This window comes from Haliotis rufescens, unplaced genomic scaffold (assembly GCF_023055435.1).
Source record: "Haliotis rufescens isolate VD_foot unplaced genomic scaffold, xgHalRufe1.0.p SCAF_11, whole genome shotgun sequence".
NCBI lineage: Eukaryota > Metazoa > Mollusca > Gastropoda > Lepetellida > Haliotidae > Haliotis > Haliotis rufescens.
Window position 1 is genome coordinate 23,704,876 of NW_025963791.1, and position 27,256 is coordinate 23,732,131.

General features: G+C 40.0%; 1 protein-coding gene across 1 annotated transcript; it reads right to left on the bottom strand.

Moving 5' to 3' along the window:
* Positions 1 to 8,842: 8,842 nt before the first annotated feature.
* On the bottom strand, positions 8,843 to 25,624 carry LOC124132840 (sodium-coupled monocarboxylate transporter 1-like). The gene is made up of 15 exons (XM_046496980.2): positions 24,868 to 25,624; positions 24,537 to 24,602; positions 23,832 to 23,883; positions 20,225 to 20,292; positions 16,616 to 16,770; positions 15,069 to 15,209; positions 14,433 to 14,565; positions 13,392 to 13,480; positions 13,092 to 13,207; positions 12,219 to 12,286; positions 11,462 to 11,548; positions 11,142 to 11,344; positions 10,637 to 10,737; positions 9,412 to 9,530; positions 8,843 to 9,275 (listed from the first exon to the last, which is right to left on the bottom strand). Exons 1-15 carry the CDS (start codon positions 25,240 to 25,242, stop codon positions 9,105 to 9,107), a joined length of 1,944 nt encoding a protein of 647 aa, XP_046352936.2. The 5' UTR covers positions 25,243 to 25,624; the 3' UTR covers positions 8,843 to 9,104.
* Between the last annotated feature and the right edge of the window lie 1,632 nt (positions 25,625 to 27,256).

Here is a 27,256-nt window from a genome sequence, read left to right on the forward strand (position 1 = left end):
CCCGAAGCTTACCGGAAGCATTAATGACATGTAAGTCGAGATGAAAAACTGTAAAAGTCATCAAAGTCAAATATAACAGCGTTTCAGGTATTACCTACTTTATTTTCATCATTTATATTATACTCGACGGGAAGAATATATTAAAAAACAATAAAAAATATACACAAGTTAAAATATTATTACAATATTAAAACTAAACGCCTGTCCACTTGCTTCCTCATATATACTCTTTTCACAGTCGTGTTTATACCGTGACCATATTCTTGACAAGAAGACACAATTATACTGTCGTATTTAGCAGTTAATATGTTGTTAATCTGACGAATGTTGACATTTTCTTCGTTTGAAATCGGAATACAAATCAGCGATATGTTCACCGAAGTCCATATAAGACACAGAACGTGGTTCCCTTTGTTCTATATAGGACGGGTTGCATCGAGTCAAAATGTAAGACTCTCATTTTTATTATTTATGCTTGAGAGGCAAGTGTACCAAGCATGTTTTTTGTGTAATTGAAAACTGAAAGGACTGTTTTTCAATTTGATAATGTATATTTAACCATTACTCATTCCTGCAACAGTTTGTAAAAAAAGTAATCAGTGGCTGGGTAATTTTGTAAAAAATAAATTGGTTCAGTAAAAACTGGGTGAGAAATGAATTTGCAGCCACATTACCCCTACCATGTTTGAAATGTAAATGGGTGACGAACTATTTTATTGTCTGTTTGTTCGTTTGTTGCTTAACGCCGCACTCAGCAATATTCCAGCTATATGACGGCGGAATGTAAATATTCGTGTCTGGGCCAGACAATCCAGTGATTGACATCATGAGCATCGATCTACGCAATTGGGATCGATGCCATGCATCAACCAAGTCAGCGAGCCTGACCACCCGATCCCGTTAGTTGTCTCTTACGACAAGCAAAGTCGCCTTTTACCATAGGCATGGGTTGCTGAAGACCTGTTCTACCCCGGATCTTCACGGGTCTTTTCTATTGATTTTCAAAGATAAGTTGCCAATGATAGTATTACACATAAGCGTGAGGTGAGGGGAAATGGGGTTTAACGTCGCGTTCAAGATTATTGCACTTATATAGCGACGTGCTTGCACGTGTGTGTGTGGCTGCTTGTACTAGTCAGGACTGATGCCGATTTATAGTGCTAGCCCACTGAGATACCATGCCACCGTTTAACATGAATATCCCACTCAGTATACTGACTCCGAGCCGACCAGTCCTTGTTTTAGCCCTAAATGCCGAAGGCCAGACAGGGTAACAACAAGTACCATCTTTTAACGTCTTTTGATATGACGCGTTTTAATTATATCAAATTATATTTAAGGCTCGCTGACTTGGTTGATGCATGTCATCGATCCCAATTGCGTGGATCGATGCTCATGATGTCAATCACTGGATTGTCTGGTCCAGACTCGATTATTTACAGACCGCCGTCATATCGCTGGAATATTGCTGAGTGCGGTGTTAAACAACAAACAAACAAAAATTAGATTTAAAAAATAAAACCATGTAGACTTTCATTGATATGTAAACTGCGTACAGCTTTTTGCTTCTTAGCAGAGTGAAAGAAATTTATTGTCCCGCTAAGAAATCCACGTGCATCCTGTTATCTTCGTCGAGGGGTATAAGGGATATGTTGAAAAATTTAGTTCCATCCCAGGCGGGATACGTAGTATTTTATCAAGATCACGTGAACCAATCAGATGTCAACATTCGGACATGAAAGTAAGATAAATGTAAATATCTCCGTCGTTAAGACGGTATTTCTGTACACTGCGAGGGAAAGAATCGTATAACTTTATGTTGAGTGAGTGAGTATGGTTTTACGCCGCTTTTAGCAATATTCCAGCAATATCACGGCGGGGGACACCAGAAATGGGCTTCACACATTGTAACTATGTCGGGAATCGAACCCGGGTCTTCGGCGTGATGAGCGAACTCTTTAACCACTAGGCTACCCGACCACCCCAACTTTATGTTGAAGACGATCGGGGTGATAAACCGATGGACAGATATGACTTGAAATATGAAACTGCGATCGATATAGAGAAGTAAACCGGTCTTGACTTTGTGGAGTTCAAATGAAAGAAAAACCGCAAAATGGAATGCCGTGCCCGCTACTCTTTTCATAACGTAACGGTTTCTGCAGTAATTCGGACAACCTCTCATTGATAAGATAGCGTACAGCCCGAATATTTGTCTCCCAGATGTTGATATTTATGATTTTGTATTGAGTTTGTGCTCAAGGAGTCGATAATTGATGCTTTGGTTGGGGAGCCATTCTTGCTAACTATTGCTAGTGTCTTTTTCTGTTTGTTTCTTGCTGTTTTTTAGTTTTTTTCTACTTATTTGAAATGTAATTCCGGGGGACCTTTCTCGCAACTCACCTCTTAGATACGCAATCAACCAGGTCACCGAGCCTGCCCTTCTGATCTATTTACGACAAGCAAATACCTTTCGGGACCTTTGTTGACCGGTAATCTCATGGGGCATACTGATCCATGACGTCATGAATATTATTATTAACTCTAAGGCATCACTTTTCTTCCCGGATCTAAAATAAATATTATCCAATCTCCAATGTTTACAAATTAATATTCATTGATCGCCCTTTGTGGCCCACGTGATCTGCTAAATTTAAGAAATGAACGAAACGTTAAGAAATTCTCATCATAGAGTTATCAAATGTGAACTAGACTTTGTTCCTTTTAACACTGGCATGTTTGGGACTAAGCACTAAATGTATACATACGATTGAAATGTTCCGAGATTGGTTTTCAGAAAGCATTTCTAAATATCTCAACATGGGCATGACTTTGACCAAAGCTGTTTCCTCAAATGTATATAAATACAGTAGAAACTCCAAATATTATGTTTAAAAAGTCACATTGCGCCCGTGAAGATCCAGAATAGAATAGGTCTTCAGCAACCCATGCTTGCCGTAAAAGGCGACTATGCTTGTCGTAAGAGATGACTAACGGGATCGGGTGGTCAGGCTGATCTGGCTTGCTGACTTGATTGATACATGTCATCGATCCCAACTGCGTGGATCGATGCTCTTGTTGTCAGTCACTGGATTGTCTGGTCCAGACTCGATTACTTACTTTGATTCCCGGTCGCGTCATACAAAAAGACGCTAAAAGATCGTACTTGCTGTTACCCTACCAAGCACTCGGCCTTAAGGGGGTAAAGCAAGGTATTGACGGTTTGGAGTCAAGTAAACACGCACGCACGCACGCACGCACGCACGCACGCGAGCGAAAGAGACGACGTTTAACCCCATTTTATCCCAGGATGGAGTAAATGTGTTTGTGGATGGGACGGGCGGTCTTCGATCGAAATGTACACAGACACCCGCCGACAAGCAAAGGTCTACTTCTTGACTCTACCTACTTTTTTGTCACGACACTGTCTACCTGATTCTGTCAGGGCGCAACAACAATATTTCAACTTGTCTTTTTGTATACTGTAAAAGTTAAAAACACAAACATTGAATTAAACACTTCATAAGTGCCGTCACAATTAATGAGAGAGATCGTATGGTATGAAATACTTACACATACTTTGAAAACTGGATTAACCTCAACTCTGCCGTTTGTAACCTACAATTGTTCATGTCATGATTTCAAACTCTGTTTTGACGATGATTGAAAAAGAAATAATTTTCATTAAATATCACCCACTGCGGTGCGGTATAACAGTGCGGTAAAATGTAATACTCTTGCAAATTGTAATAACTCAAATTGCGTTGAATTGTAATAAAATAAACTTACTGCCAAAAGAAACTTTACCACAATAAACAAAAAAACTATAAACACAAGTTCAAACTAAATCAATGCAAAACACACCAACCAAAGACAATGATGAACTATGCTGAAAGTGATACAACTCCACAGTACGTCTTTTGTAGAAAATGCGAAAAAGTGAAAAACACAGGTGCAATAAAGGTATATAAATGATACGGACGGAATGCCAGACACTCACATTCATAAAAACACACTACAGAAATGCCAAGACAATGCGAGTGGGCCCCTGGGAAGGATGCAGATGGGAGCCACCCATGCCCACATTGCTAGAACTTTCATTGTGTTTTGAACGTTCGGTTGATCCCGTGTTGCTGTAACTAACCTAATGCAACTTTACAGACAGGCGGGGCAGATAAAACAGGCCAAGAAGAGGCAAACCCAGGGTAACTGCACCCAATGAAGACCGGTACAAGCGTGCTTGGCTTCTCCGGTCAGGTCGTGACATAATTTGGAGGGGGTGTTTTTGTGTGTGGAGGAACTTGTAGGAAGGAGAGAACACCACTGGTCATTGTAAACGAAAACTTGACAGCTCAGTGTAACATGGATGACATTCTTCGCCCGATTGTCCTACCATTTATACAACAGCCACCACGTGGTGTCCTTTATCAGCATGACAACGTCAGACCATTACATCCCAAATCCTACAGAAATTCCCTGCAGCCAACAACGTCAACGTGTTGCCGTGGCCTGCCGCTCCCCAGACATGTCCCCAAGTGAACACCTCTGGGATGTCATGGTCGTCATCAGGCTACTGACTATTTCCGTGCGCCAGCGAGTTTTTGCTTGTAGTGGACGCAGATGATGGTCATACACGCTATTGATGTAACGTGCAATTGAACTTGAGCGACTTAGATGTGTGTGCCCTTTGTCCATTTTGTCTCGTTTTGGCTACCGCACCTCAATTCGGGTAACTGTCATAATATCGGATGCTATATGATTCTCAGTTTAAATGCTGATTTCGATGAGATTTTGATGTTTTCAATACATTTTACTCCATGCATCTATCATTTGTGGTTTTTAAACTAGAGTGATTTAAAACTATGATAACGTTTCTTTTGGCCGTCAGTTTATTATTCATTTGTTTTATATACCAGGAAGCATACATGAAGTTGAACATGTACGTCTAAGTTCGTCTCTATGAGACGTGGGGTCTCTAATCCTGTGATGTATTGATGTATTGGTGATTTTTAACGACCGTTTTACTCCTTAAATGACTGTAGAATGTAGACTGTGTATGCATGATTATCTGTTAGTGGATCGCTAGAACAGCTCACCGCCACAATGTGTTCAACCAAACTGTAACAAAGATGAAATCTTTGTTTGAAATAATATAATAATATATAATTGATATAACACTTTTGTGTTATGACCAGGTTATATTTATGCTAGTCTTATGACAAGCAAAACCGAGCGCATGATCGCCGGTGTAAACCCAGATAGCTCCCGCTTCCGGCGGTGTAATGTGAAATGGTTACCCGTGGTATATGTTCACACAAACTATAAGTGATGATGAAGGTGGAGACGCCAATGTTCCAACACAATTGACAAAATGGCAGAACTAGAAGTCAGCGCCATACGTCGAATGATCCACGTGTCCCAGACATACATCAGGATTTCTTACATGAGAAATTGGACCAGTGTGATCAGAAAAAAAATATATCCAGAGACCGGTTCCCTCACAAAGTAAATAATACTAAGTTTGTGAGGTGATTATTCAAAGAGAGCTATGATATATTTGTAATGTTCATGTACTACAGGCAGCATTGGCATAAAACACAGTAGTTGTATGTTACGTAGGTGAGTACACTAACAGAGAATCACAGGTGCTTAGGGGTAGAATAGGTCTTCAGCAACCCAAGCTTGCCGTAAAAGGCGACTAACAGGATTGGGTGGTCAGGCTCGCTGACTTGGTTGATGCATGTCATCGATCCCAATTGTGTGGATCGATGCTCATGATATCAATCACTGGATTGTCTGGTCCAGACTCGATTATTTACAGACCGCCGTAATATAGATGGAATATTGCTGAGTGCGGCGTTAAACAACAAACAAACCAACCACAGGTGATTAGAAAACGTAAAAGCAGAAAATTGGTAGAAAAAGTCGTGGATGATAGTGATGATGATGATGTATATGACGATGACGTTGACTCGGACGAGAGGTATGTTGAAAACGTATTTCTGTCAATTGAAATGGGGTACATAAATATTGGAACCTGATAGCAATCGTTGTTGTTATTGTGTGTCTGTTTTATGCGATATATTTAATAATTTCCTCCTGGTAATATTCGTTCATATTTCCCTAATTTTCCGGTTTCAGTGACTTTGCAGCGTACAGTCGTATATGAACAGAATGAGATACTATGTATTCCCTATGTTCGTAACGCAGGAGGGTACAAACATGTTTACGTATAACAGAAATTAATGTTGCGGATATTTCACCATCAATATTAAGCTTCTTAACCACATTGATGTGATCACCGTCCTGAATACACATTTTGCCTTTCAGAGATACTTTTTTTCCTGGGACATACTTAAAATAACTTGTAATCAGATGTGTTTCAAAACATTTGGTTCTGAGGCGCATGTGCGACTTGACTGGACTTCTATGCGTAGAAGCTGTCGTCCTCCGACGCCGAATCACAAGATAAAGTATGTCTCGAAGCTGAAGGTTTAACATAGTGCTAAGCAGCACCCGGTTCAGATAAGCCAAATTACGTATACGACTGTTCTAGTCCTCGCCAAGTGAAAAATCTGGTTTCTACCATACAATGATATACATGCAACTTCTTTTCATTTCAGCTGTGCTAAACAGTGTGTAGAGAGCACGTATGAACATGTGTTTACTTTACCCTTGTTGGTATCAAAACTACTCAAACACACCCAGGGCTGGAATAAAGTTGATTTCGTTGGGGAATTTCCTCACTTTGTATAGTTTCCATTTATAAATTGTCTCGTCATGGACCTTTGGGTTTACTTACGAAAAACACACGGTACAATTGCGGACCAAACTACGTTGGACCCACTAAAACAAATGGTTAATGGTTATTGAACTGCGTGGCCGAACATGGCTGTTTCTTGTCATGACTAATTCATGCCAAGGTTAATCATGTTAAACATACCTGTCTTTAAGAAACGGCTCTTCGTGCTTTTGTTTTGTCTTTGACCCGACCCTAACTAACTGAATTATGATATAAGCTGAATAGCACAAGAAGTCTATTTTTCATTGACTTTGATGATAGAACAATGTGAAGAAGAAACGGGTCCCCAGCGGGATTCGAGACAAAAGGTTCAGCCTGAAGACTAAAGCGTGTCGTCTTCTACTTGTGCAACACGTAAATTCAAAATGCCGGCGCCTAAAAGATAATCATTCTCGAATAAATGCCATAATTTCACTGGGAGTAATAGGCAATATGGCGGTGAAAATTCTGTGAATAATGCATGTTATTAAAATCACAGACGGCTATTTATTACATGACACAGACCATGCTTTTTGGATGAGGAAATGCCAGGCGATAGTTTAGAGATAAGTTATCATGGTGTCAACTCATGTATAATATGTCCATGAAATCTGAGGCCCACTTTTTAAAATTTTATTTATACGAATGACAAGGAAGAGAATGGAAAAACATTGAGACAGAAAAGTATATATGAATGCATCATGAGAAAGTCTGTGGAATTAACATGTTAACAATTAAATATTTACTAACATCGAGACTAATAGTTAATCCGTTTAGGAATGGAGATATTTGTGTTTGATTCGGAATGTATGGGATCCTGAATGTTGACCATGGTTTAAACAGGTAAGAGCAGAGGGACGGACCCCCGGTGTATGAATCGTCAAGCACAATTATCCAAAGCGTTAAATGTGTCTGATGGGGATATCCATGTTAAACTGCCGCATAGTATCGCAGTGAGCTAGCACTTTAAAACCGGCATTAGTCAGGACAAGCCCACGCACACACGCACGCACATCGCAATATAAGAGAAATAATAAATACAATAATCTTCAACAGTGACGTTAAACCCTATGTCACCACCTCGCATGTTAGTGGATGAGACGGGATATCTTCCACCCAAAAGTACCCAAACAACCCGCCGACAAATGGAAGCTTTCTTTTTTACCCCGGTTACTTAACCCTTTCCAAAATATTGTTATAACTGTTTTCACGGCGACCCTTTACTTAAATGTATTTTGTACATTGTAAAAGTTAAAAAAATTGAAAACACGTCATGAACGCCGTTACAGTGACTTGGGTAAACCAAAACATATCTAAGTTACAGCTACTCATTAAATCATTAACACAAAAAACATTAACACCACAATACGGAATCAGTGATCTTTCAGCGCCATATTGCAACCCAAGTTCCGCCCACACTGTTATCAGCCAATCGTGAAACAGTTGACTGCTAGTAGGCGTGGTATATTTTTTCCTCGGTTTATAAACGCCAAACAAAATGGTTAACCAATCAGATGCTATGGAATCACCTGCTATTAATTTACAGTGAAATCAAATGCAGCAAATCAGGTAGGGTATCTCTGTCATTGATGAACAAGCAGTCTTCGATTATCAAGGGAATTCTATTTTCATTTTATTACAATTGCTTTGATCCAGCTATATGACGGCGGTTTATAAATAATCGAGTCTGGACCAGACAATACAGGGATTGACATCATGAGCATCGATCCATGCACATGATATACGATGTCTCTTTTAATCAACCACATCACCCACCGAGCCTGACCACCCGATCAATTTAGTCGCCTCCCGCGACAAGCATATGATGCTGGGGGGGCAGTACGGAATCAGCATGGTTATCTAACAATTAAGAACGTTCTCTCTCTCTATATATCTCTTATAGAGAGGGGGCACGGGTGGCCCAGTCGTTTAAGGCGCCGCGATTCGCTGTGCAGAGTTGCGTCCCTTGGGCACGCCAGAAACCTATGATTGTGGGTTCGAATCCCAGTTCGCCCCGATTATGTTTCTAGGTTTGTCAGCACCATACCCGTGCTCGTGGGTTTCACCGAAGTGGTAAACGTCCTGTATCACTTCGGGCTTTCCTCCCACATTAAGCTGACACGCCGCGATATAACTGGAATAATGTTAAAAGCGGCGTTAAACCCAACTCACTCACTCACTCTTACGGAGAACTAAGAATCGAAGAAACCTCCAACACATATGATTCTATGAAAGCCATTTGGACACCAGACCATGGCGCATACTCCCCCTTTAACAATTATGACAATTATATATTTTACATAGCTCCGAGAATAGAAGAAATTTACAGATAAGATTGTATAAAATTAGGATTGTCACGTCCGATTTTCGATTCCACCTTTTCACGGATATGTCCTTGTTTCTGGTTATCATCATAACTCTCGGATATTGCCTTGTTTGTGTTCACAGTCCCATCCGTACCATTTAGTGTATATTTCGTGACACTGTCGTGTTCCTGAAATATATAATCCAACAGATATAGTTTTAAGAATAGATACATATGTGAACATATGAAAATAGAAGTATATTACAGTAAGTCTTTGGTGGTATACCATGAAACCTTTAAGTACTAAATTCTGAAATAATCTTACCCCTTCATAGTTGACCCCACATCTGAGAGGACCGAGTATCATCTCTGGCAAACAAGGGAAGAGCCGGTCAAACAGAGGGCAGATCAGACGAGGGTTCATGGTTTTAGGATCGGTTTTTCCTGAAGGGATTGAATTAAATAGCATCTTTAGCGTAACGATCAGGAGGGAAAATACTATTCTAAGTTCGTCCGAGAAGAATCCGTAATAATCACGAATAAACATAAATACATTATGGGGTAATATGGAAGGCTACTAACCGCTGCAGATGTTAAGGAAAGTACTTCAATGACATCACGTTTTTTGTTGAATAGAACGTCATATCTGTCTAAAAGAATCCACATTTGATGTTGCAACTTTGTACACCACTTAAGGAAAAACTTCATTCCTTTATCCATTAGGCTTTTACAAAACGTGGTGTCCATAGATACAGTTACATGTCTATTTCGACCCGTAAAGATCCGGGGTAGGATAGGTATTACAGTAAGTAATCATCAACCCAAGCTTGCCGTAACAGGCGACTATGCTTGTCGTAAGAGGCGACTGACGGGATTAGGTGGTCAGGCTCGCTGACTTGGTTGATACATGTCACCGATCCCAATTGCGTGGAACGATGCTCATGATGTCAATCACTGGATTGTCTGGTTCAGACTCGATTATTTACAGACCGCCGTCATATAGCTGGAATATTGCTGAGTGCGGCGTTAAACAACAAACCAACCAACCAACTTTATTGAAAGCATTGACTGTTGTAGTCTTGATCAAAGAACTTTTGAGGAAGAGTCGTATGACGCTCTTTGAAATCTCAATAGAAAGATCATGCTCGATGGTACCTCAACAGTTGTACAAGTGGACACCAAGAGATGGAGCTGCTGGAATATTGCTCGACATAAACGGAACGTTGACTATTAGAAAGTTGAAAGCATCCCTATTGTGAAGAGTTTTTTGTTACTCCGATTCTTTATGCGTAGGAATGGTTAAATGTTTGGAGGATGTTTTGTATCAAGTCCTTCTCCCATTCCCCAAATACCTTAACATACATAGTGATAAGTAAAATATAATTAATAATGTTTCTCATTTATAAAGGTTTCTGGTTGATCACGAGACTACACCCACCCATCCCCGCCCTAAACAAGGCCTCCACCCTCAAGTAATCTTGATATGTCGGTTTGTTAGCACATCTTACATGTAGATGCTGTACCAGTAAATTGAAAACAGTGAAAATCACCTGTGATGAAGCTGACGACAAGTCCAACGACTACAACCACCGCCACTGCTGTGGGAGAGTAATTTAAGTACGATAACTCATACAGCGGGTAGAAAGGATCACTGAAAAAAATATCATAAGTTTTCATCGTCACCTGATAATGTATTCTCTGTGCATAGATATGACAGAAAGGAATGTGCCCTTGTGCTGATTGTAGTGAAGAAACGGGGATTTAACGCCGCATCAAACAGTATTTCAGTGACCGGTGGGGCAGGATACGCTCACCTTTTCGCGAACACCTCATATCATCACTTTTTGATAGTGATTCATGAACACATTCTTATGATAGAGTCGGAATCGTACAATGGACAGTGCTGTTAGCAGTTTTTTTTAATGAATATGGCAACGGTTTTGTCGCTTTTATTTATATAATTATCTTGGTGTAGCACTGAATTTACGTCATCAGTTTTCCGTGAGTATTGTTAGATCCGATGAAATGATTAAAATAACTGATAAAAATACATACCTTGAGCCAAGTGGAGCATCGTCTCGGGTGATATTTAAAGGTGATGTAGTGGTTGCCAGTGTAGCCGACGGTGTAGTGACGTTCCAGTTGCAGCCGTCAGTTGAAAAAGATGAGAAAACGCCAGTGGACGCTTTGTTCAAGTACGCGCCGATACAGATCCAGACCATGAATGTCACCGACGTCAGGCCCCCAGCAAGAGCCCCCTGCAAGAATTCAAATTCAAAGATGGCAAATTACGTCTCACGCTTATAAGTACGTACATGTACAGCCGATTGATCCAGACGATAGTGACATTGTCTGTTATTTAGAACTATGCTTACCCAAGAATTTGCCCAGGGAAAGAACATTCCCAAGACGAAGAGGCCAAACATGGGACCGCTGAGCACGCTTGTCACGCTGTATGTAGCCTGAACATACATACAGCATTATGAATGATGTGTATGCAACATATTAACATCATATACTTACTTGTCATCAATGTCATGTTACAATGTCATCACTGAGTTTCAGAGATTCATTCATAAATTTGGCACATTAGCTATTTTCCCTTTTACACCCAAGGGGATCTGTTTCGGGGAGTGATTATGATGTTGACGTTTTAACACTTTATAAGTAAACCCCTGATATATTAGAGCATATTAGGCCTGACTGAGTGGGTTGTTATGCAGGCTTTGGAAAAAACGGCTTCTCTCATTGTACCCATGTTGAGAATCGAACCCCAACGCCATGATTAAATACATGACATTGTTATAAAGTTACTCTGAAAATACCGTTAAGTAAATTCTCTCTCACAATTCCAGACGCAAATTAAAATCAAAGACTTCAGAATGTTTATTTTCGGCTCCCACAATACGAATTCCAGGCCTATAATTTGGTGAATAATGCATTATAATACGACCGCCCTGCCACGAGGTTTGCGTGGAATACGAAAATGTGAGGACACTGTTTGTGTTCTGTGAATATTTTACGTCCGTGTCAAATACTTTAGTTATCTGAGGTACACCCCTCAATGGCCCCTCAACGAATCTGCAGGTGCATTGGCAAATACATCGCGAAAAGTGTAGGCACTTTACGTACCTCCATGACGCTCCCTAACTGTGACACAACAAACGCCAGGGCTACCGTCAGACCTCCAACTACAAACACTGCAGCACAGGAAATAACAACAAATACACTATTCATTTGCTTAAATTTGAGGATATGAAATCCCTGTTTTTGCTATAAAGTTACATTTTCGCATTTACATCTACATGTATCTCAAATTCATGAATAATGTTCAATTTTATGGCTGCATAAAATTTGGAAGAAATAACTCTTCATTAAGAGTGAGAAATTGTTGTTTATCGCAGCAGTCATCACTGTTTCAGATACATCACGGCTGAATATTATGGATTCTTGACCTGGCAAACATGTGACAATGAGCGTGAGACATGACCCACGCCTTCGACCGGGTTATGATGACAGGTCATAGCCAGGTCACAGAGCCAGACCACCCGTATCTCACATAAGCCGACTCTTAATGCAAACCGGAGGTAACCCGGAATCGCCAAATCTTATACACATAAAAAACTAAAATGAATATACAGAAAACTATTTACACCGCGGTGGAAATACTTTTCTGTATTTTCATTTTATTTTTTGACATTTTCGCTTTTGTTTTTGACATTTTCCTTTTAGTTTTTGACATTTTCGTTTTTGTTTTGGACATTTCCATTTTAGTTTTTGACATTTTCGCTTCACATTTCAGCGATTCAATAGCTACTTGAAAGTACATTTTCCATGTTTTCGGTTGTTTTTATACATGATTTATCACATATTTGTATGACAAATTGTGTTAATTTGCAAAAAGGTTACGATAAAAGTAAGTGAAATATCAAAATATTTAAAAACAGACTCCATGTCCCTTATGTGCCACCGTAATAACGAGACACTGCTTTGGTGGCTACCTACCAATGATCTTGCACAGAATAGTTACAGCTCTGTCTGACATTTTTCTACAGCAGAATGGTTGGATTAAATCTTTGGATATTACGGCACTGATTGCATTGAAGCCTGAGGACAGCGAGCTGAAACAGACATAACTGATTGAGTTATCAAACATAAAACGAATTGTTTCCTTTACGACTTAAGTTATTCTTCGATATGCAACGAGATGTCACGTAAAAACAAGTGCTTAGGAACACAACAAGTTTAACGTTTACCGTCAGACTGACACGTGACCACTTAAGGAAAGGGGAGATAACCGTGTACCTGAGACCTCCGCTGATGATACACGAGACGAACACTCCGGGTAGGCCGTGCAGATGTCCCAGGATGTCCATCACATACAGCGGCAACAGCTGAGATTTAAGAGTGAGTGAGTGAGTGAGTGACCACTCGGCTACCCCTCCATCCCTGAGATATCATATAATATGAACTGATTTATTTATAAATATCCTGATTATGTAACATACTTGCAAGTAATGTCTGTTCACATAAATTCAACAGCAGCTCCATAATTTTATGTCTGCCGTCAATGTAGTTTTTACTGTAGAATTAATAACGTCTTTAAGACAGTGGTCCATTTACGGTGTGGCCATGAAATATTAAGAGAAGCATATTCATCACAACTAAGGACACACCTTTTATTTTTGGTTTACGGATGTTTGGTCCAAAAGATTCAGGTCGATAGGTCGAAAAAGTACAAAAGTGAACAGATCCCATTTCAAATATTTTGATTGAGGTTTCCTCAAAATGGGAAAAATGGGAAATAGGGAAGCAAATAGGTAAATAAAAAAAAGCAACTGAAAACAATAAAGTGGGGGCGGATATTTTTAAGATTCATTTTTATCAGGTTTTACATGCAGTTCTGGTATTTTCAATAATTTATATCTTGACAGCGATGGTAAATAAATTTCTTCTACCATTTTACCTATTTCTAGTCGGCGGAATGAAATACCTGCTGCTTTTCCTTGTTGTTTCACATTTCAAGTTTTGGAGACGGCGTATTCGAAAACCAAGTTTAAAAAAGTATATTTGAACATTGTCGTGTTTGTTGTCATATTCAACATCAATTAGATGTGACTGGCATCCACATCCTCTATCATTGATGAACACATATCGACCATTAAAAAGGATCGGTGGAAAATAGTAAAAATAACGGACAAAACTATTTCTATAATCATTAGAAACTATTGTACGATTCCGACTAAAGTGCCTTTCAAAAAAAAGTGTCCACCCATGTTTGATAGTGGAAAAATGAAACAAACAAGAAATGCAGATAGAATATATACTGGTGACAATAACTTCTACCAGATCTGTACTAGTGATGAGGTTGTTGAACTGGAGATGATGGCAGTCGGCGTAGAAGGCAAACATGACGATTCCTATCATGCAGCACATGCTGACGATGAAGATCAGACCGATCAGGTTCACGAAAAGAGCACTACAATCCAACATAGGAATTGTTTCAATCACAATGTACTCATTTACCTTATTTGATTATAATTCGATCATTCTAATCATTCCCACTAACGGCTTGACGTATGTTCAAAACGTCAAATCCAGTCTAAGTCTCTAATATCTGCCCAAACATTCCATTGGTCATTAAAGTTAAAATAGAGAAATAAATGATGAAAAGTATGCGCATGGATCACTGAAAATCAGTTATGACACCAGGTCAAGTCATTTACTAAATACATTGTGCATTAATTTAAGGTACATATTAATATTATTCTTAGTCGGATTCAACGCCACTTTGAAATTCAAATGTGTAAACCAAGGATCACAATCGAGGATGCAAAGTTCGTAGATATAACATCTTGACATATAAATTACATTCATCTTCCTTTTTCACAGAACACTAGGCGTTGAAATTCAAACATCCATAACTAAACCAATATGATATGTTTGTGGTATAAAACCCAGATCACCCAAACATCTGCTCACATCTGGGCCTTTCTGATGGACGGACAGGAGAGTGCCCTCTGTACTTGTGCCTGATTGACGCCATAGTTGCTCAGCCACAAAGAGCCTCCGCCAATGAGGATGGTCCATACTGAATGCCGAGTAGTGGGATCAACGCTGAAACTGGAGACATGCAGCCAATATTTACCTTTTATTATTTTGTTTATGGTTATTTCTCAAAAACACACTCGGTGACAAAAAAGAAATAATTGCAATACAATATCGTTTTAAGGAATTGCTTTACACTGGTCACAAAACAGTACAGTCGGTAGGGTATAAAAAACTACAATCAATGACCAGTTTTCCAACTAATATAACATAAACCACCAGGCAAAAGGAAGTATACATTTAAAAATTGGATTTGACCAAAAAATTACTAACGTTACTGAAACGTTGCTACTCTGAAAACAGTCTGAAACGCTGCAGACTTAAGGATCAAAACACAGCAAGTACATCACCGTCGAATAACCATTTCTTATTCGTCTCATCCTTAACCACCAACCGACATTAGTGGGCGCTTTCTTTTGCCTGACACTTTACCAATCTCACAGAGTCTGTGACATGCCATTTCATCTTTGTAGTGCTATTTCAAGACAACGACGGGATAATGTAATTTGGAGAAAATATCCTGAACAAACGAACTAATCTGTCAACGTAGGGGATCATCCCGAATATATTCGGGTAGGGGTTCATTTGTAGCGAGATCACCAATTCATCTTTCGAGAAACATTCACATTCCATGATAACTTGAAATAAGTATGATCGATGCGTCATTTTTTTATTCACAAATCAGCAAATGTTTTAAACACAAAAAGCCTCAAAACAAAAGTAATGAAAGTACCGATACCCAAACAATAAGCGCAATCGAATAAATAGAATGTTTCGCACATTGTGTTCTCACCGATTACTGAACTCAATTTGTGATGTAGATGATGTAGGCCTTTGTCACATTTCCGTTGTTGAAAGAAAGAGGAGTATGTTTCAATCCCTTAATCCCACTCATAATCATGCTTACTAGACGGCGAACGGAGGGGCAAATATATAATATACATGTATGATAAAGCTTCAATGCTATCGCACTCAGCTTAATCACTGACGCCCTCAATGATTTCCCCATCACATTGACTTTCTTATTACCTTGTGATCCTATTTGTTTAAACATGAACAGTCTGTATAAAAACTGACATGCCCTTGAGCCCGTGAAGAATCCGGGTAAGAATAGGTCTTCTTCAACGCATGCTTGTCTAAGGGGCGACTAAACGGGATCGGGTGGTCAGGCTCGCTGATTTGGTTGTCATCGTATCCCAATTGCGTAGATCGATGCTCATGATGTCAATCATTGGAATATCTGGTCCAGATTATTTTTTTTACCCATCGATCATTTACCGAACGCCGTCATGAAGCTGGAATATTGCTTAGTTAGCCATTTCTTCAACCTGTGGTAATGAATGTTTGTTCGCATCCCATCATACAAGCCTAACATGACAATATTATACATACTATATATTGTTACGCAGAAATTGTCTTACTCGTGGAAGTAAATCCTAGATCTGTTGGCGGCGATGTCCCAGGCGTTCTGGAAGCCGCCCATGACGATGGAACCCTGAATTAGTACCGCAAACAACCCGGCAGCGATGACTACTGCCTGCAGTGTGTCTGTCCACAACACAGCCTTCATGCCACCCTGTATAGAACAGATCAGTGATATTTATGAATAAACTTACATGTACTCAAAAGTAAATAATAAGAGTGAGTGAGTGGTTAGGTGAGTGAATATGGTTTACGCCGCTTTTAGCGATATTCCAACAACATCACGGCGGAGAACACCAGAAATGGGCTTCACACATTGTACCCATGTCGGGAAAAGAACCCGGGTTTTCGGCGAGCGAACGCTTCAACCAATAGGCTACCCTACCGCCCCGGTAAAAGCGGCGTCAAACCATACTCACTCACTCACCTCTACCGCCCCGCAAATAATGAAAAGCATAGGAAATTCATTTTGCCAGTCTCCTATTTCTCATGATGGTAATGGTCTACGTAAAAAAAATAATAATGCTTATATTGGTGACATTTGGAATTTATCAACCGTTTAGAGAAAATATCACATTAATAAAGGTGAAGATAGCATCACATGGGTATCCATGGCTTTCTCTCGTATATCGTGTGATTGACCTAGACATGGTATCCTAAGCGTTATGAATATTCAAAGGAAATACATTGTTTGTTTGTTGTTTACGCCGCATTTTCAATATTCCAGCTATATGACGGCGGTCTGTAAATAATCGAGTCTGGACCAGACAATAAAGTGGTTGACATTATGAGCCTCGATCTACGAAACTTGGATAAGATGACAGATATCAACCAAGTCAGCGAGCCTGACTACCCGATCCCGTTAGTCGCCTCTTACGACAAGCATAGTCGCCTTTTAATAACCTATTCTCAGAAATATAGATGTCTTCGTTTGGACTAGAGGACCGGGTCTTTAGGGTCGCTGACTTGGTTGATGCATGTAATCTTATCCTAATTGCGTAGATCAACGTTCGTGATGTCAAACACTGGATTGTCTCGCCCAGACTCATTTATTTACAGACCGCCGTCACATTCTTGGAATATTGCTAAGTGCGGCTTTTAAGAAAAAACGAGAAAAACAACCCAAATAAATAAACAAACAAACAATCAAACAAACAAACGGGAAGGGTTTTGTTTAAAGCCGCTTTATACACGATTTCGAAATATCCCAGTGTGTCAACTTAATGTAAGACGAATGCCCAAAGTACAGGTGACTTTTGTCACTTTGTGGAACTCACAAACACCGGATATGCAGCTGAAACATCAAGATTTCTAAGCGAGACGAATATGGGAAGCACACGATCAAAACTTATATATAAGGGACACAACTCCACACAGCTTGGATCCGACTGGCCATGAGCGCATTTGAGTAGGACCTATGAGGGGATCTATTATAACCTCAGGTGCGGCATTCATTGTCGCTGGGTATATATTGTCGCATCATCGTCGGCGACGGTATATGCCGGGGTGGAGTGATTTGAGCAGTGATTTGGAAGGCCACAGCTATGATAGATGATTAGACGACTCAGGATATTGTTAATGCGGACACCATTATGGAGATATTTTGATTATCTTTAAGTGTCCTCAGTGTACGCTTATGAGATGTAATTGTTATTTCCAAACCAATATATATGATCTTAAACTGTTTTATATCGAAATACAAATTGAACTGAAGATATTAATGTACGACCAGAAACCAGAAATGTTTTATCTTTTGAAATTGGTAGTTTTGGAATATACCTCTGATACATGAGTTATAAATTAGTGATAATACAAGTGATATACTGGTTAGACATAAGATTGCTGCATTACTATTTATCTGTAAAACTTTGGAATGCCTGTGTTCATGTATATATTTGTCTTTATTACACTTGTTTGAATACCACTTCTATTTTGCTAAGTATGTTTAATAAACTATTCTGGGGCGGTCGGGTAGCCTGGTGGTTAAAGCGTTCGCTCGTCACGCCGAAGACCCGGGTTCGATTCCCGACTTGGGTACAATGTGTGAAGCCCATTTCTGGTGTCCCCCGCCGTGATGTTGCTGGAATATTGCTAAAAGCGGCGTAAAACCAAACTCACTCACTCACTAATAAACTATTCTGTACAATGCGGGATATATATTGATATAGGGGAGAGACCCTGGGCAACCCTGTTTATAAATACCAATCCACTACACATATGGTTGTAGAAATAAATACAGTTTAACGTATATCATTTCTAACTACAAATACATTTCCACTACGACGTTCTACTCTATAACATGTTTTGTACATACAACTTTGGAAAATCTCTAACTAGCAACATGCACCATTGCTCAATGTGATCAAAAAGTGTATGGAGTTTCGTGAAGCTAGACTGTATGGTGTTCGAGATATGCTCCGGAACATATATGATTACAGACGGACAGACTGACATACTGACGACTACATATGCCCCCGTCGTTATATGTCAAGTCTCACATGTTTTCTACAAGTGTAATGATGATCATCTTGATCAACATGACCATCATCATCTACTACATCGTCATCTCCAAGTTTATGTTTTTTGCTCTGACGAATGCCGACAATATGTGCATTGAACCTCGGCAAATATATGCTGTAACAACCCCGCAGGGTGGCTGGATTAACAGGTACAGGTCTAGTGCGAGTGATGTCAGCCGCGTGAAGGTTTGTTTGAATGACCTAATTCCAGTTTTGCTGGGACTACAGTTAAGTACTTGCCTAGGTCCTCGATGACACTTAAACCATCAATGACCATAACACACGCGAAGTAGGGGGTTATGTAAACATGCGCTATGTGAATAGAAGGATCTCTTTGAGGAAAGTGGGTTATACCTTCACAATACTGTTTACGTAAGTCTGATTTTAGCGGGGGATTTGTAGTGGCATATATCCATGGCCACTGCTTAGTGACAATTGTCAGTTCTTTGCGAGACATTGTATACGTAATTTGTGCCTCGCGTGAAACTAGGACATTTTCTGTTTGAAAATAGGGTAATCGTTTGCAGTTAGGGTGGTATACATACTTAAATTGATGTGAACAGAAAAAAGGTCTTTGAACAAGTTGAATTAGATTATACAAGGTTCTGTACAGAAGGCTACAGCGAGTGAGTTAGGTTAGCGCTGCTTTCACGTCTTCAATTCTCTCGCCACAAGCATAGTTTTGGTTGCCAACATGCCAGGGATCGGGAGAACCTGAGATTATAAACCGTGATCAGCGGATCCTGGCACGGCTAAGAGACAAATTGTGATATGATTCATGTTTTCTTGAATGACAGAGTTACGAGTTAGAATGTGATCATATTTATGATTACGAGATGAGCAAAACGTGTGATTTGACAAAAAGTGCCAATTAATCTGTTTATTACGTATGTGATCTAACGCTACAGTAAAACTCTGCGTAAAGCGTTATTTCACTCGATTTTATTTTTTTTCAAACGGATAGAGGATTACTAAATACGTAAAAATATGTGTATTCCACTAATGAACTATTTAATCCGACATAGTCCCTTTAACGTACTATTATTTTCATCAGGTAGTGACAGTATCGTATTCAAGAAAATAACTCACCACAGCTGTGTAAATTGTAGCGATGAGGGCCACGGAGACCAATAAACCCCAAAGGTTTATTCCTGTCACTGTAACAAGATAATGTTTAAGGTATTTACATGTAATTGCGTATTTAATACCTCCTAAATAGGACCGTCTCCGTGGCCTAGGGGTAGAGCGTCCGCCCGGAGAGCGGAAGGTCCTGGGTTCGATCCCCGGCCGGGTCATACCGAAAGACGTTAAAAGATGGTACTTGTTGTTACCCTGTTTGGCGCTCGTCAATAACGACAAGGACTGGTCGGCTCGGAGTCAGTATACTGTGTCTGAGTGGGGTATTCGTGTTTAACTGCGGCATGGTACCTCAGTGGGCTAGCACTATAAATCGGCATCAGTCCGGACTAGTACAAGCAGCCATACACACTCACACACGTGCATGCACGTCGCTATATAGGTGCAATAATTTTGAACGCGACGTTAAACCCCATTTCACTTCACCTACGAAATAATATTTTAATGACACAATGCCTGTTTCGATATGGCACATACATTATATTTCTATGATTATTAAATGTACACTATTTACTTCAAGATAAAGGTTATACGATACCTTCAAGATTAATGTCAGACGTTATAAGGATTATCGTGCCTTGAATAAACTGATCATCTGAAGATGTTTGTTGTTTGACGCCGCACTCAGCAATATCCCAGCTATATAAACATGACGTCGGTCTGTAAATAATTGAGTCTGGACCAGAAAATCCAGTGACTAACATCATGAGCATTGATGCATCAACCAAGTTAGCGAGCCTGACCACCTGATCCCGTTACTCGCCTATTACGACAAGGTTGGGATACTGGGGACAAATTGTGATATCTGAAGATGAGTTGCATATTTTTGACAATCAAGATATTCTTGGCATTCCATGATTATACCAAGACTGATGATTAATGATATAATATTTTTTGTATAGATAGAATACAATATAGCAGTCCTATCAAAGGTCTGCCTGGCATCGATCGATCCGTAACATACAATAATGTTAAACTTAATTGACACATGCACAATGTAAGATGTGATAGCATGAAAGGTATGACATAAATCTCATATGTAAATATGTGATGAACTTTTCTGGGTGTAGAAACTGTCCTAAATATTCTTCCCAAGGACAACGAGAACTGAGGAAGGTTTTTAGGTTAGACAAGAATCATTGCTATTTTATGCAAATTGTGCGAGGGGCGGGTTCTCCTGGTAGAGCGGACCATGCTTACCCTTTTCACGAAGACCCGATGTCACCACTGATTTTCAGTATTGTCAGTTTCATATACTTTTCACCACTAGTTTGTCTTTTACGCCCAGTGGAATCATGTTCGGCAGACATTCAAGACTGATTATTTTCTGGCGTGGGCGTTTTATATATCTGAGTTATGTCAAAATGTTTTGCCAAACATTTGTGTATACAATCTTATATTAAATCTTATACAAATTTTATTATATCCATTTATATGTTTAATTTCAAGACTAATGCTTAGGGATGCCTGAATAGATTCAATCCCATTGCGCCTACACCCCATTTTGCCAACAGAAATTACTGTATGCACATTGGGAAATATTTTTGTAAATGGACTGAACCACTTTTGTTTGGCGTATTATTTCATAAGAGATAAGCCTCTCTCTCGGAGAGATAAAAGAAAGTAAATTAATATGTCAATATCTGTTGCCCAATCAAGTGATGCTTGTACTGTTGCAGATAAAAACAACGTTAGTAATTAAGAAAAAACCGATAGAGGAAATAAGTTCTTATAACTGTATAAACATGAACAACAAAATAAATAATATGGAACCAATCACATCACTTAACTATTTTTGAAGATCAATACAATTTACGTTTAAATCCATTGTCGTACAAATACACTCTTCAAAAAAAGAAACGCACAGGTAGAGTTTTAGTAAATTTATTGTACCTAATAATGTCGATATATTTAATTTAATATCATAGATACAAATATGAAATTTTGGAGCTCGATAGTTACATGTTGTCGTTGTACAATGGATTGAAAACTGTTCATTGTCAGTTCACATAAGGCCACAAGGTTGGCTGAACTCAGTATCTCGTGTGACCGCCCCGGGTAGCAATCACGGCTCTGCATCTCCTCGGCACTGACTGGATAAGTGTTCGAATTCTGTCCTGCGGAATTCTGCGCCATTCTGCTTGTAACGCGTTTGCCAGTTGTGGGAGTGTCTGCGGCGTGTTCTGACGTTGACGTACACTTCTCGACGGCCAGGGCAGGACGTTGATGTTGGCATTATGAGGGTAGTCTACCGTAACACGAGCTGTGTGCAGTGGAGCGTTGTCCTGTTGAAACAGCTCCCTCTGGCGGTCAATGATTAAAGAACGTGAGTTGAAGAATTTGATTCATGTAGCGATTTGCTGTCAATTGTCCCTAAACCACAACCAAGTCAGATCTCGTGGTGTATGATATGGCCCCCCACACAATGACACTACTTCCCTAGAAATTGTCGAATTAACGTATATAATGTGGGGCAAAACGCTCATTTCGACGACGATAAACATCTCTTCCATCTGGTCTTCTGGGTCGGATTTAAGCCTCGCGAAGATGGTACCTGACAGTCTGGTCCAATATCCTTCTCAAACCAGGGATGCATCCTGCAGTCTCCGTAGCTGTTGCATTGCGATGACGGAGATGGAACAGTCGAATGTAGCAATCCTGTGCAGGGGTGGTAACTCACTCTTCGTAGGCCGGTTCTCGAACGGTCTGCAGTGGAAATGAACTGTGTGTATCGGTCACAAAGGCGGCAAATGTTGCTGTGGTGGACGTTGAAGTGGCGTGCAACAGAAGACTGCGATTCCCCTCTTTGGATACGTTCCGATCGGCATCGCTGAGTCTCGGCATTTTCGAACTTGAAAAATTTGACAATTGAATGACAAATTACTGGCTTATGCTTGCCTTTTTATAGCCACCATCACGAATGCCATAACTTTCACTAACATTTTGCTTTACTGTTTTCCCTCATGACATTTTTGAACAAGTGTGAAAACAATGCCGTTTAAGGCATTGCAAATCGTCAATGGTTGCGTTTTGACCCACCGTTTTTAGAATATCAGGCCACCAACATTTTCCAATCACAAGTATCCAATTTATATTCCGGATTTTCTGTGTAGCCAGGTTCAGTGAACTACATACTACATGTACCTGTGCGTTTCTTTTTTTGAAGAGTGTAAGCCAGTTCTTAAGCAATTAACAGTAGACTGAGTATACTGAGCATTACTGTATATACAGCAAGAAAATAATATGGAACAAGTCACATCAATTAACTAGTTTTTATGATTATATTTCACAAGTGTTTCCCATCGTGCCTACTTTGTTTCATTGTCTCAGTATGGACAGGTTAATGTCATATCACAGGTGAAACGTTAACAGGCCACAGTCAAGTTCATTCGTGCATAACTTTCTGAGCATCAGACCGTATCATTTTACTGTAGGCACAGTGTGACCGTGGACACATAAGGAAGACACCGTGAATGAGCGAATCATAGTCTGAGATATAATCTACTCTCTTTGTCGCTGTGATGATTTATGTGTCGAAGACATCATTCAATTTACCCACCTGCATTCAAAGCAAGCGACGGGGCGTATAACACAAGGGACATATATACCAACTGAAATGAAAAGGACAGAAAGACATGAGTTGGATTGTTTACATATGTATCACACACGAAAAGAAAGAATTATATTTTTAGCTATTATTACAGTAAAGAACAGACAATTCCATCATCTAGTGGGTTGCCTGGGATTTGTAAAAAAATAGAGAAAGCAAAATCCAGATGGAGGCTAGCATTCTTAAAATGCACAACAATAATTTCTCACTCAACAACTGCAAAACAATTTGAAACAAACAAACAAACAAACAGCAACAATACCCCACCAAAACAAAAACAATATAACAACTCAATTAAATAATATGTCCCAAAATAAAATAGTGTTTTTCGCGAAAACCTGATTTTCAGTGATCCATTCATATAATTTTCACGGCTATTTTGCCTTTAACGGCCAATGGAATCTGTTTCAGTGGATAATCAAGACTAGTCATGTTCTGGCTTTGACGTTTCATATTTAATTTTTCATTTTGACAGCATGTAATCACTTTTAACAGTGGGCCTGGGACTATGTTCACACTATCGATCACTGCGTTTATTTGGTCCAAACACGAGAGTGCAATAGACGGATTATTGCTGGCGGCGTTAAACGTAAGAAACTGTCATACTGTTAGTAATAATATATAGACACGGTTGATAATTCGATGTAAACATACCGTTAGAGTCAGAAACATGACGACGCCTAGTATGCGGACAGCTTTGTTGAATCTCATCTCAAGATACTGGAACAAAATAGGGGTTATTCTCTACCTATGTGAAATGGCACGACATTGATACAGCTGTTAGGTCAACTTCACATAAAGCTCCATCCGATATGTAACCATCAATATAAAAAGTGGAAACATAAAATAAACAATAGGCATGAACTAAACAACAGGAATGGATAAAACAGATATCATGAAGAGACAATTCCCATGAATTCCAACATTATTTTATCCTTTGTATTAGATATTTATATATCTTAATTCAGATGAGAAAGAATCTCACCTCAAACACGCTTGTGACTCCCAGTTTGAAGAAGAACGGAATGAACACCACTCCTGACATAAGTATCGCCAACACAAACGATGCACATAGCCACCAGTACATTGTCGTGTAATTGTAGATCTCGGCCGGCGTCCCGAGCAACGTCAGCGCCGACATGAACGTCACCAACAACGACAAAGCTACAGGGATGGCATACATCTTGCGACCACCTAAGAGGTACTCCTCAGATTCCATTTTTTTTCTGTCCTTGATGGCAAAGACGAGTCCGATCCCTAACGATGCAGCCAAGGTGAGAGAGAAAAGGACATAGTCGACGACTGAGAACGCCTTTGACTTGCCGGTGTAGAAGCTGTAATCCACATCCATGTCGTTCATGACACTGAAGCAACTCGACTGTTCAGACAGTGTGCAGTGTATTTCTGCTGACAAGAGACACACTTATGTACAAGCCAAAATCTCTCGACCTGTGAACTTGACATGACATGTGTTGTAAATATACATATATTATAGCACACCGTATACACCAGCCAGAATTGATAGTTCCTTTGTGCAGATCCGGCAAGAAGTTATATTGCCACTACTTGAATAATAAAATGACATTTACCAGCAGAAGAAAACACGTGTGCACCATAAAAATAATCTAAAATATTATTGTCATGGAGGTTTGTTTTGCAGAATCATGCATGATAATCCCATGTACCAACACTTTGTCATGTTATGTGTGAGGCGAAATGGGGTTTAACGTCGCGTCCAAGATTATTGAACTTATATAGCGACGTGCATGTACGTGTGTGTGTATGACTGCTTGTACTGTCCGGACTGATGCCGATTTATAGTGCCAGCTCACTGAGATACCATGCCGCAGTTTAACATGAATACCCCACTCAGACACAGTATACTGACTCCGTGACGACCAGTCCTTGTTTTAGCGCCAAACTACCGAGCGCCAGGCAGGGTATTTATTTTAACATCTTTTGGTATGACGTGGCCGGGGATCGAACCCCGGACCTTCCGCTCTCCGGGCGGACGCTCTACCTCTAGACCAGGGAGGCGGTCCCTTAGTCATGTTAAGTCATGACGACCCAGAAATTGCACTTGCACTCCCGGACATTGCATGCATTAAATCCCATGAGTAAGAAGTCGCATGATGAACGAGAGAGGGACACACGATGAACGGGGTTGGGGTTTGGAGGGGAGGGAGGGGAGAGTCGAATGATGAACGAGAGAGGGACACACGATGAACGGGGAGAGAGTTGCATGCTCTATATATGCACGTTATGACGAACTACGGTTATGACGAACTAAAATTAGTGGTCCCTTTGAGTTCACGAAAAACTGTTTGCGTTACGACCTCTCGTCTGTACGACCTAGTTTCGGACGTCATGTCATGCTTTACGACTCTTACAATAAAACTATCGTCTGCCCGTCGAAAACTCCTCTTCAGATAAGAGTGATTTTACGGTTTGCGACATTAAATGTATTTGTTTTGGGCGAGCTATTGAAATGAAACAGATAAATGTACCACGGGAACATCGTATTTATTTCCTCCCAATATCGATTTACATTCATTATTTCACAGTACAAAATAGAAACCAGTTGCAAATATCCCAAAAGGTATTATGAAGTATGGGTACATGTAACTAGATAATATGTAAACTTGAACATTGAATTTGACCAAAACAATACAAACGTTATCAAAACGTTACTAGGCTGAAAACAGTCGCCGAAACACTGCAAATGTATGGTGTAAAACACAACCATCATATCCCTCTCAAAGACATCACCAGACATTCCAGAAACAAAACAAAATTAATTCTTCGAAGATAAAAGCGACAAACCATTCCCATAATCAGAAGAAATCTCTTCCGATTCCAACTTTATCATAATCACGTGTTTGTGAGCCTGCAGCTGTTTCAAAGGACTCTGGGGCGGTCGGGTAGCCTAGTGGTTAAAGCGTTCGTTCGTCACGCCGTAAACCCGGGTTCGATTCCCGACATGGGTACAATGTGTGAAGCCCATTGCTGGTGTCCCCCGTCGTGATATTGCTGGAACATTGCTAAAAGGGGCGTAAAACCATACTCACTCACTCAAAGGACTCTGATATGCTAATGGTGCGGAGAAATGTGCAGTTCATCGTACAAATGTTGTTGATAGAAAACCTGATACGGCTTGGCTACTCAACCAAACCTGTCACTTGATTCAGTTTGACTGCAATTTCTCGGCCGCAATCAGGAATTATGTGCTCGGTACATTAATCATATTTTGTGACACATCTTTTGAGTTAAACACATGCTCACTACTGTTTAATCACTGGTACAGAACTCTTAATCTCCCAGCTTGCCTGGGCATTTTGCAATGGGTAGACATCGAGCCTGCAGTCACTACAGTG

Bases quoted from the DNA above. Each gene is read 5' to 3' on its own strand.
- LOC124132840 (XM_046496980.2), bottom strand. From the start codon at position 25,242: ATGAACGACATGGATGTGGATTACAGCTTCTACACCGGCAAGTCAAAG. The intron at 13,208-13,391 runs GTACACGGTTAT...TGTCTGTTTCAG, and splicing joins ATCATCAGCGGAGGTCTCAG to CTCGCTGTCCTCAGGCTTCA. The intron at 11,549-12,218 runs GTACGTAAAGTG...ATGTATGTTCAG, and splicing joins AGTTAGGGAGCGTCATGGAG to GCTACATACAGCGTGACAAG.